This window comes from Erithacus rubecula, assembly GCF_903797595.1.
Source record: "Erithacus rubecula genome assembly, chromosome: 5".
NCBI classification, from domain to species: domain Eukaryota; kingdom Metazoa; phylum Chordata; class Aves; order Passeriformes; family Muscicapidae; genus Erithacus; species Erithacus rubecula.
This window is the reverse complement of record NC_136687.1, coordinates 35,932,379-35,944,053: the sequence shown is the minus strand read 5'-3', so window position 1 is coordinate 35,944,053 and position 11,675 is coordinate 35,932,379. Positions and strand designations below refer to the sequence as shown.

Genomic DNA, 11,675 nt, shown 5'->3' with positions numbered 1-11,675 from the left:
TAGATGGAAACCTCTGGTGGGAGCATGGAAGTGCAAATACTGTGATTCCTATGGATGGGCAGCTATTGTTGGGGGACCGCTAGGCCCAGGAAGCAAGCTGTATTTTGACCCCCCAGTAGATCATGAAAATTGGGAAGGTCCCTTTGTCAATGGGACCTGAGCTTTAAAGGGGCATTACTGGATTTGTGGCCAACATGCCTATCGCAGGTTACCCCCAAACTGGTCAGGAATATGTTATGTGGGGTATATCAGACCACTGATCTTTCTGCTACCACAAGTTCAGGGAAACCAGTTAGGAATCAAGGTATATGATGATCTAATCAGGGAAAAGCGGTCAATTGATGTATCCCTGGCTGGGGGGGAGCACCCAAAAGTGGGGTGATAATGAATGGCCACCTAAACAAATCATACAACACTATGGACCAGCCACTTGGAATCCTAATGAATTAATATCAGGTGCCAGAGAACCCATTTATAATTTAATGGGCTAATTAGGTTACAAGCTGTCTTTGAAATAGTAAGTAACCAGACAGCTACAGCTCTTGACCTTCTTGCTGACCAATCTACTCAGATGAAAAATGCAATATTTCAACATCGGATGGTATTAGACTATTTATTAGCAGAAGAAGGGGGTGTGTGTGGCAAATTAAATGATTCAAACTGCTGTTTGCAAATAGATGACAATGGAAAGGTGGTAAAACAAATAGCAAAAGGAATAAGAAAGTTAGCCCATGTACCTGTCCAAACATGGAAAGGATGGGAATGGGACATGTTTTCATGGCTACCTGGTGGACTGTGGGTCAAACAACTTTTTTCCTCTTACGTGCTGTAGCAACTCTAGTCTTTTTACCATGCATGATCCCTTGCTTATTACAATTTATTCAACATGTGATCAAAGGGATGTAGGTAATAGCCATGCCTACTAACCCAGAGATGGCTACAAAAAACCAGAAATTGATATCATTGCAAATAATTGCAAAACCATAAAGGACACAGGAACAAGAAATTAAGTCAATAATAGCTAAAGTTTGTAAAGACAATTATTAAAAATAAAAGAGGAGGGATTGAGAGGAACATTACATTTGTCTTTACAAATAAATTGTAGATCTGTTGGTAGATAAAGTTAGCACCTAGAGATAAAAGAAACAATGGGAGGGATTACACTGATTGATGAGTGGAAAAAGAGATTTGCCTTAACAAACAAACTATAGGCTTGCTGGTAAATGAAATTGGGTAACAGAAGATGAAAGAAACAACAGCGGGGGGGATCTATGAATTCTACAATAATTAAAAATTAAAGGAAGGGTTATACATTAGAGGGGAATGTCAGGTGTCAGGCGTTCCGGGAAGTCTGTGCCTCTCAAGTACCTCAGCCAATGGGGAAAGAGAGAGGGAAAAGCGGCCGAGAAATTAGGATAAAAAGGAGGCTGTGTCCTCCAAAAATCCGAGAGATCCCAGGGGAATGCCCCATGGCCTCTCCCTTTATTCGAATAAAGCAAAAAGGACTCTGTCTCCTTTTTGGACATCAACCTCTGGCGTTTGTGGATTAATTTTCCTTACACATACTTAATGGCCTTTCCCCTATCCTGCTTGAAGCAAAAGCAAAAATTCGAATCAAGTACTTCATCCTTTCCAGTGTCATGCACTGGGAAACCTGGAAGCCAAAGCACTATTTAGCTCTAAGCAGAGAAGTTCCAGGGGATTAAACTCTGAATTCCATTTTTACCCGTCTCATTTTAACCATTTATTGACCTCCAGAGCACGAAGCTATATCCAGGATGCCCTAGGTGGCTCAGTTCAAGAACTGACTCCTAGTCAGGGAAAGTGTGGTGATGTTCATGAGGATTCCTGCCCGTGGCTTCTGTCCCGCTGCCACAAGGGGTGCGGCCGGACTCGGGCCCTGCGGGTGTTTTTGGAGAGGCGCTTTCCGCAGCTGCGGCCCGCGAATAAAGCGCTGCTGCAGACACGCACAGGGACAGGGGGCTGGCGCGCCCTTCGCTTCCCTCAGCCTCTGCAAGTAACAGAATAACAGCCTATCTGGCTTCTTTGCAAATACTGGCATCGTGTTACAAATATATTGATCTAGAGCAAACTTAAAATTTGTTTTGAATCTCCTTTATTTCCAAACACTTCGGGCGGATAATAAAATCGCTAAGCCAGAACTTTGGGAGGAACTACTGGGGAAGTATAAAAAAAAAAAAAAAAATTAAAAAAAAAAAAAAAAAGGAGGGGGGGAAGAAACGGAAATGAGCAGAGCACTCAGAGCACTGTCCCAGCACTAACACTGCACGAAACCGAAGTTATGTTCTGATTTTGGAGCTGTAGCTAGAGGTATCTCCCAACAGCTGTACCGGGGGCACTGCGGAGTCCCTTAGTTTGAACTCTGCAGACTTGCAGAAAGGAACAAGGACACTTCTCCGGACCGCAAAGGCGCGGAGCTCCCAGCACTTCCCGAGCTCCTAGCATGTGAGACGTGAGTTCCGCCCAGAGCCCGTCACAAAATGGCGGCGGCACTAGGACCCCGCAGGCGCCACGGCGCGCGGGCGCTCGCGCGCCGGGCAGGAGGCGGATCCCAAAAGCCTCTGTCCCGCCCCTTGCCCTAGACTACTTTTATTGGATAAGGCCGACGTCAATCTCGCGCCCCCACCTATCGCCAACGCTCCTCTCCTCGCCCCGCCCCCCCGGCCGAGCGCCTCTTCTTGGGAAGTTGGCTGGAAGCGGCGTTCGGAGCGCGGCGCGTCCGGGTTCTGTGGCAGTCCGGCCGCAGCGCGCCGGTGCCGTTGAACTGGAAGTGGCGTTGCAGCGGGATCAGCGGGGCCCGGAGCAGCATCAGCAGAAGCGGCGGCCGCTCGTCCCCTCACCGCCGCCGATGGAGGCGAGCCTGACGTGCGCCGTGTGCCTGTCGCTCTTGGAGGAGCCAGTGACGCTGCCGCTGTGCTCGCACAACTTCTGCCGGAGCTGCGTGCTGGAGTGCATGGCCTCGGCCGAGGCCGGCCGCCTGCAGCAGCTGCAGCGGAGCCCGGGGCAGGCCCGTGTCGGCCGCGGGGCGGCGGCGGCGGCGGCGGCGCCGGGCCCATCGTGCGCCCGGGTGCCTTGTCCGCTGTGCAGGAAGCTGTGCCTGCTGCCCCGCGGCGGCGTCGCCGCCCTGCCCGTCAACACCACCCTGGCCGAGGTGGTCAAGCTCTACCGGTCCGGCGCGGCGGGCGGGGAGGCGGCGCTGGGGCCGAAGCCGGGGTCCGAGCTGCTCTCCCTGCAGGCGTTCGGGGGAAGCTGCCAAAAACACCCGAGCCGGCCGGTGCAGCTGTACTGCCGCATGTGCCGGCAGGCGGGATGCGGGCAGTGCGTCTCCGAGGAGCATCGGGGCATCTTCCACTCTGTCAACCTCATAGACACGGTGTACCAGGAAGAAAAAGTAAGTGCGGCGCTCCCCCTCCGCTCTAGGGCCTGGCTGGGAGGTCGGGCTGCCCACTGGAGATCCCACCGGGCACGGGTTGTTTTTACTCGGAAACACGGGAGGAAGCGCGGCGTGGCGGGCGGGACAGAGGCAGAAGGCTTGTGCTGCTTTGGGGCGGTGGGGAGTTGTTAGTGCGCTGCCGGGTTATGCCTTCCCAGGCTGCTGTCAGACTGCACTCAGCGCCCGCAGGGGACCAGGTGGTATTTCAGTAACAACAGATCTGAACTCAGTTTACGGAAGGACCTGAAGAGTTGATTTTGGGGAAGTGTCGGGTTTTTATTTATTTTTTTTTTTATTCATGGGGAAGGGGTGTTGGTGTTTAGTTTTGTTGTTTCTGTTCTTCCGAGTTCAGGAAGATGTAACAAAAATCCACACACAGATGTTTTGTTTCTAGGCTCTCTAGCTGCGATAGGTAATTTGGGTCACAGATAATTACACATTTAGGGATAGATAGTTTGGTGACTAATAATAAACGTATAAACAAGATGCTTTACACAGCCTGCATAAGAAGGCAACTGCCTGTCATAATGGTTGGTTGCCTGTTTGTAGAAGTTGTGATTTTTAACAAAATAGGGACTATTTGAGTAGAATGAGCTTTTCATGCCCAGTGCAAATTGAGTGCAGGGTAGCAGTTCTGTTGTGCAGTAATTGAAACAACTGCAGGGCAATGATGAAAAGCACAAGTAGGAAAGTTTAAGTACTGCACCGAGTATTCTTTAAGACAAAAGTTGCTTTTACACTGATTTTCCTCCTACCTTTCCCGTCACTTGGGAAACCAGAGGAAAACAGCCTTTGTACTCGACATACTACTACATACTGTAAAGTAGTGATGCTGTAGAGAAATAAAGGAGGAAGACTCAGTGATAATATTAGTTGAAACTCAAACAGAAATATCTTGATTATGAGCTTTCTGTTTTAGCAATGTGAGGCATAAAAAGAAAAAGTGAATATCACACAGTTTTTTTGCCAAACTGGAGTAATAGCATTAAAAGTTATATTGTGATAGATGTGTGTGAGGAGAGGGATTAAAAAAGCCTGAGGAAAACAATGAGCCTAAGAATTTTACATTGAGAAACAGCAGAAAAATTTTGTGTACTGATCCAGGAAAGCATTAAATGTTATTAAGTGATGTTTTGAGTCACAAGGTTTTTTATACTATATTGTTCAGAATATCACAGAATTGATAGAGTTGGAAGGAACCCCTGGAAATCATCCAGTCCAAACCCCTGCCAAGGCAGGGTCACCTGTAGCAGGGGACACAGGTGGGGTGCGATTTGAATGTCCCCAGAGAGGGAAGACTCCACACCCTCCTTAGTCAACCTGTTGCAGTTCTCTTCCATCCTCAATGTAAAGAAGTTCCTCCTCACGTTGTGTTGAAAGCTCTTGTGGTTTAGTTTATGGCCACTGCTCCTTGTCCTATCTCTTCAGTGTGCACCACTGAAGAGTCTGTCACCCTCCTTTTGGCACCTGCCTTGGAGATATATAAATATGTCAATGAGATTTCCTCCTAGTCTTCTCCAGACTAAACAGGCCCAGCTCCTGAAGTCTCTCCTCATAAAAGAAATGGTTCAGACCCCTGATCATCTTTGTGGGCATCCACTGGACTGTCTCCAGTAGCTCCTCGTTTGTTTTTATTTGATTCTAGATAAGCACTGAAATGTATTTATTTTATGGAATGGATAAAGTTGTAATAAGGGTTTCAATTGTCTTGCAGTTAACCTTCTTTAGCAATCTGAAACAAATGAGGATAATAAACGAGCAACTGGAGAATGAGATCTCAAAACGACCAAATGATGCAGATGTGAGTTACAAATGCTGGAAATTCTATGTGCTTGTGTGTCTTTGTTTCTCTTCTAGTCATATTTTATTCACAACCTGAAGCATGCTCCTTGTGGCATAGATGTGCTGTGAGCTTACTTAGAGAAGTGACTCTGTGTGGATATTGCTATTGAATTTACATCTCGTGTTTCTAGATGATGCTGAAAAATGATGTGGAGACAATTGAACTGAAATTTGGAGAAATTTTCAAAACTCTAGAAATGAAAAAACTGGAACTACTAGAAGATCTTGAAAATCAAAGAAGTAAAAAAGAGAGAGAATTTCAGATTTGGAAGAAAATGAAAGAAACTCACAAGAAGACCATTGAGAATTTTTTGAAGGATTGTGAAGAGCTTGTCAATGAGTGTGATCCTCAGTGTTTTCTCGAGGTGATGGCCTTTTTTTTTTTTGATATCCCCCTCTTTTCTTGTCATTTCCCATCCTGTTTTCATCTTCCTCTTATGTCTCCTGGTTTGCTTCATAGTGTGCCTGTTCCTTCTGTTCTTCTTTCACTTCTGTCGTTGGTTCCTTCTTAATTTCATCTTTTTCCTCTCATTCCTCCTGTTCATCTACTTCCTCTTTCTGCTATTTTTTTTCTTTCTCCTTAACTTAGCATCTCCCTGCCGGCTCCTTAACAATACTTTGGTTTTGTTGTGTAAAGATCCAGTATAGTGATATCACCAGGTTTTTATAGGGAAGCAGCTCTAATCCAGTCAGGTTTTTTATTTTTCATTACATGTTCTTTGGGAGGTCTTATGTGACCACAGTGCAGTGCACTGTGGTTTTTACCACCATTATCTGCCTGATTTAAAACTAAAAGACAGCTTTTTTTAATAGTATAGTAGCATGTTGAGAGCCCATAGCAGAGGCTTTCCTCTCCAAGAAATTCAAAATAGTCTTTCATTTGAATGTTTACAAGTATCTGAACTTCTGAAACTGGTCAGGTGACCATATGGGCCATGATTTGAATGCCTTCATTTGGGTATGAAGTTGTTCTTTTTGTATTTATCACAAAATATTGCAAGATAAATAATTGTCACACACATATTGTTTAGATTGGGTTTTTTTTGTTTGCTTGGTTGGGTTTTTAATGTTAACAGCTTCATTTTCTATAGTTCTGAGAAATGAAGACAGGGACTTTAGTCTCTCAAATATTATGATAAAGCAATGACTTCCTGATAGTTGGAGAACTGCTAATATCTTACAAATTCTTGTTTTTTATTTATAGGTTGCCTGTGGCTTGAATACAAGGTATATTTTTCATGTTTTGTTAGTTCTCTAGTTTTCTTTTAGATTTTTAAGATTAAAACATTGAATATAATAACAGAAGCAATTTAAAAAGAAAATAGTATAGAGTAATTAAGATATTTGAATATTTTCAGATTTTGGATGCCCAATATTTCAAATTTTAGGAAATGTGTCAAAAGTTTGAGTGACATGGTATCTGGGATTAGAGATAATCAAGCTTTTAAATAACCTAATAAAAACCAAATATAGAAATTTGTTAATACTTGGTGATTGGATATTTTCAGATATCTTATTTAAACTTGGGAACACTGAAGCATGCTTGAAGCTTTTACAGAAATATTTCAGTGTGAGAATGTGTGAAGATTCTGCAGTATCACTGTTCTTGTGCTGATAGTGCACGTACCCTGTAATGTCTTCTAAGGGTTTTTAGTTACACTTCTTAGAACATTTTAACCTGTGGTTAAGAAAGAATATTGGAAATTGAATTCTTCAAAATGCAATGTGTTTCAGACTAACATTAGCAGTGCCCACTGAAGGAGTATAATTTAGATTCAAGCAATGTACACTAAGGAAAGTGGATGAGGTAGCTTTTTCCTGACCCACCAGCGCTACTTCTTGCAGTTTTCTTGGGTTATGAAACCTAATTTAAGTGAAGAAGTTCTAAGAAAAACAAATCTAGAGAACTTGAGATTTGATTGTAGACATAATTTTTTCATTCCCTTCTGTTTTCTAGTGATTGCTTTATAAAATATTTTTTATATTAAGCAAGTGTAATTTAGCTAGCATGTAAGCATGAAGAAAAATGATTAAGTTGGTTCATTTTCGATTGTTTTTTTTTTTGTTGTTGTTTTCCAGAATGAAAACTCAGCTTGATGTGATGAATATAGCATCCAACTTGGAAAAACCACCAGTGTATATATCAAGGAAGATAAATATTGAGTCTGTGGTTAATGAAATCTTAGCATTGGAGTTAACACCTGTAGAAGTAGGCACTGTTCAAGGTGGGGAAGAAGGACTTAATTAAGACAAGATTTGGGAAGTCTAGAAACCTGGAACTTGTGGGAGCAATTGCTAATAAACAATCTTCATGGCAGCCACATGCAAGAAAGCATCTGAGCAAATTATATGAATGATAAATTCGTGAGAGGTTTTAAAATGTGTTTTATGAATATGCTTTCTCTAGGAAGTTCCTAGGCTGTATTTTTGGAATTGGCAGAACCATACTTTTCGTATCCAACCAATAGCACCACTGTCAGAAGTGTGTTGCTGAATTAGATGGGCCTTTGTTGTAAGGTTATGCAAATATTGGCTGTGCTCACATCAAGTGCCTTTACCTCACAGGAGGAGGTGTTATGTCTCCTATAAGGCCAGCATTCAAAAAAATATATTACACAGGCTTCTTGGTTTATATAACATAACATTCCACAAAGGCCTCACTTAGGGCACTATATTTTTGTTCTTAAATGTTCTTAATCTGTTTAGATCCACAGGAATCGTTCAGTGTTTTCTATATTTAATGTATTATCCTCCACTTTCTCTGTGTTCTTTCTTACAGAGCTACCTTATGAAGGACAGGAGAGCTCAACTCTGCTTAAAGATATCTTAAAGCAGAATACACATGGCATATTTCTTGTAAGTTATTGGCTATGTGGTCTTCAGCATGGTACTATTTTGTCTGTTTTGGCTTATCAAAATGAAATATAATGTGTGCTGCAAAATCCTTTTCAGCCTGTAGCAGGACAGGATGAAGCAGATGGCAACAGGGTTCCTACTCGCTATATGTCAATATCACAAATGTCAGCGTTTCAAAATATGAGCCATGAGGTATGATTGAACATCAGTTGTATGGCTAAGTTACTGTTTGTTATGATGCAAATTTCTAAATAAGCTTTTAAAATGTTTTTTCAGTTTCCTAAGTAACCCTTCCAATTCTAGAATGAAATCTGACAAGGTATTAAAGCTGTCAGATTTTTTTTTTTTTTTTTTTTTTTTAGAAAGCTGAAACTAAATTTTACTACTGACTTCAAATACTTACTTTTATATTTAGTGTGGCTTTTTGAGTCGCATCTGTAGCTTTTCTAATCTGAATAAAATTATCTAGCGTATATTTGAAGATAAAGTAATCTGCCTGTATTCTGTTTTCTGAAGAATAGAGTTCAATCTTGTAAGGCCACATAATAATTTGACATAAAACTGAATCCAGTCTCTTTTTGTTCCATTTCAAATGATGTAGTTGTAAACTAAATTCTTAATTTTGTTTTTTTTACTTACGAACTGCTCTCCATTTGGGTGGCTGAGTATTGTTCTGAACAGAATGATTCCAGTTACAGTTGGTGAAGCGTGGCTGGCAGTGAATCTTATTATGCATGTTCTGAGAATACCAGTGGCAGATGATTGAATTCAAAAGTTGCTTAGGTCCTTTAAATATAGAATTATCTTTTTTCTGCATTGTTTTGGACAATACCTATTTTCTATTGCCATTACAAATGCAATTATATATAACAGCAAAAAAACCCCAAGAAATCCCACCATTTAACTTAATTTCGGTTAAGGTTATTTTTCATGAGAATTTGATTGAGATTTGCTGTAATATCTAAGTTAGTATTTTTATTTATTTTTGGTTTTGATAGTGACTTTAAATGCAGTTTTCTAGTCTTCTCTTTCTTTGTCTTCAACATTCTATGTGTATCTTGTTCAATTGTCTTTAAAGCACTTTTTTCTGTAATAACTTGTGTCATGTTGCCTTCCAGTAGCAATGGAAAAATACTTTATAAATTCTCTAGAATATAGGAAAACTTTTCTTTAATCTTAGTGAGTTTTATAACCTCTAAATCCACAATTGCCATGTTAGATAACATGATTTCTTTTTTTCTTGCCGTAATTACAGGAGTTACGTTACAAATACTACATGGAACTTCAGAAGTTCCCCAATGTATTTAAGACTCAAAATTTCCCTGCAAAAAAAAAGTATAAATTTGTAACTGCTGAGGCCTCCAAGAATAACTCCTCAGGAACTTTTGTATATTCACCTACCAAAGGAAATAACACAGATAAAACAAAAATGGGAACCTTGCGAAGAGGAGGTGTCTTAGACAAAAGAAACTTTTCTGGAAGCAGTGCTCATAGCATCCCATCCACAAATATGGAAACAAATGGTGACGTAAAATCATTTAATGAGGGAAGTGGCCAGAAAGTATCCACTCCAGCCTTGTCTGAAACCTCTCCAAACTTGTTAATTAAAGAAAAATGGCCAAGACAGGCATCAGCTACTGTTTCCAACGAAATGGACTCAAATTCTAGCATTGCATTCAACTTAAAGCCAGTAGAAAAAGTGGCTGTTACCGTTTCAATTTCAGAATCTGTAGATGCTTCAGCAGAGAGACCTTCAGGTGTGCCTTTTACTTTCAGTGCATCTAACAAGTCTTTACCAAGATTTAGTAAAGATAGAGGTACATCTTCCTTTAAAAAGCAAGACAAGAGATGTGCTTTCCCTCACTTTTATTTAGGGAGATGTGATAAGGTGGATAAAACAAATCATCAGGATAAACATGATCCTGAAATCAAAAACACAGTTTGCAGTGCTTCAACAAGTCCTAGTTTAGACTCAGCAGAAAGTGAGAAACAGCACATTTTGTTTCCCTTTGGCAATTCTGAAAGAAATTTGTTTGTGGGATCGGAAGTTAGCAATTCATGTAAGGTGTTACCATCATCCTCATTTTTTAGCCAATCTGAGAAGCCATCTGACAAAAAAACATCTCACATGAGGGAAAAAACACCTTGTGCAGAGGAGCTTGCAGGATATGGTAAAGAGAAACCATGTGTCTTAGGGGAACAAAAACTTCACGCCTCAGAATCCAGCACAACTGGAGCTTGTGGTATTTCAGAAACCAGCACTGGAGCTGGTGTGAGTGGTGTCTCCAAGACCCCCCTTACCACCAGTAGTTGTGCATTTTCTTGCAAAAGTAACTTCCCTTTGCCTTCACCAGTATTTTCATTTGGAGGCATTGTCCGAAATACCTCTGATTTGCTGACTTCTTCCATGTTTTTTTCTGGAAACAGAACAGAAAAAATGGATAAGGAGAAGAAATCTCCTGACAAAGCACTTCTAAATGTAGGTAAATCTGTGTCTCCAGAGTGTACAGAGCCTGCTTCTCTTCAGAGTCATCCAAAATGTGAAGGGTCACGTTTGCCTGTGGACTCATCTAAAAACACTGAAAGTACAAAAAGGCTTGGTGATGGTAACACTCCTTGTCAACCTTTATGTTCAGGAGTTCTTCCTGTTGAGTGTGAGAATGCATCTTCAACTCAACTTACCACAGCAGCACAAGAACAAAAAATGGTAAAAGATGAAGAAACTGTTGCTGAAAACAACTGTGTGGGCCCTAGAAGGGAGGATGAACCTGAGCCTGTACAGTTTCAGAACACTCCTGGCACATGCAGTGGTCCATCTTCAGGAGGTTTTGTGCTTGCAGTAAGTGAGACGGGAGAAATGCTGAGAGACAGCACTTCTGATACTTAAGAGCTAAGGCAAGCATCTTTCTCTACTGATACCAGCCATGCATCAGAATATTTTTCTGTTGCTGAAGACAAAATGTCTGGTAGAAGAAAATCACATGTGAAGAGAGACTGAAAATAAGCTGGAATTAAATAAATGCTACTTAATACATTAAAAGGTGGGGATACTTGTGATAATACAGTTGTTCTCCCCACTTCTTTCCAGTCAAAGTATCTCTGTGTTGGAAACTTAACTGCTTATGAACAGTACAATGCAATAAATTGATTTTAATTGTATAGTCATAAACTCAAGAAACAACCAAAAAGGTCATGACTGGCTCAAGACCAAAGTATAACCATAGATGCTGCATCTTCAGTAATGCAAACCTTCTGGGGTATGTTTGGGAGATGAGGAACTGAGGTGTCCCAGAAAGCGAGCTGGGGGAAGCCTCAGGGGCAGGAGGCAGTAAATTTCAGCACTTGCACCTAAATGGGTATGAGAACAGCCAAGAGCATTCACCTCACAGGCAGGGAGGGAGGAGAGCCACAACAAAAATAAAAGATATTGAAGGTGTTACTAAAAATTGTTTTGTTTATCTCCCAGTTGCTCTTTCCTTTTCTGTGATGTATTCAGTGTATGTTGAAGGTATAAGTTCAAGTG

The 11,675-nt window shown here is 41.4% G+C and overlaps 1 protein-coding gene across 3 annotated transcripts; it reads left to right on the top strand.

Annotated features, from left to right (window-relative positions):
• The first annotated feature begins 2,691 nt into the window (after positions 1 to 2,691).
• LOC306802280 (uncharacterized protein) lies at positions 2,692 to 11,192 on the top strand. 3 transcript variants are annotated; one of them, XM_079306262.1, is made up of 9 exons: positions 2,692 to 3,412; positions 5,169 to 5,255; positions 5,428 to 5,661; positions 6,501 to 6,523; positions 7,376 to 7,521; positions 8,076 to 8,152; positions 8,249 to 8,344; positions 9,408 to 10,424; positions 10,636 to 10,996. In XM_079306262.1, exons 1-9 carry the CDS (start codon positions 2,870 to 2,872, stop codon positions 10,861 to 10,863), a joined length of 2,451 nt encoding a protein of 816 aa, XP_079162388.1. In that variant the 5' UTR covers positions 2,692 to 2,869; the 3' UTR covers positions 10,864 to 10,996. The 3 variants fall into 3 exon arrangements, with proteins under 3 accessions (XP_079162388.1, XP_079162389.1, XP_079162387.1); XM_079306263.1 differs by having other exon boundaries at positions 10,507 to 10,687; XM_079306261.1 differs by having other exon boundaries at positions 9,408 to 11,192.
• The last annotated feature ends 483 nt before the right edge of the window (positions 11,193 to 11,675 follow it).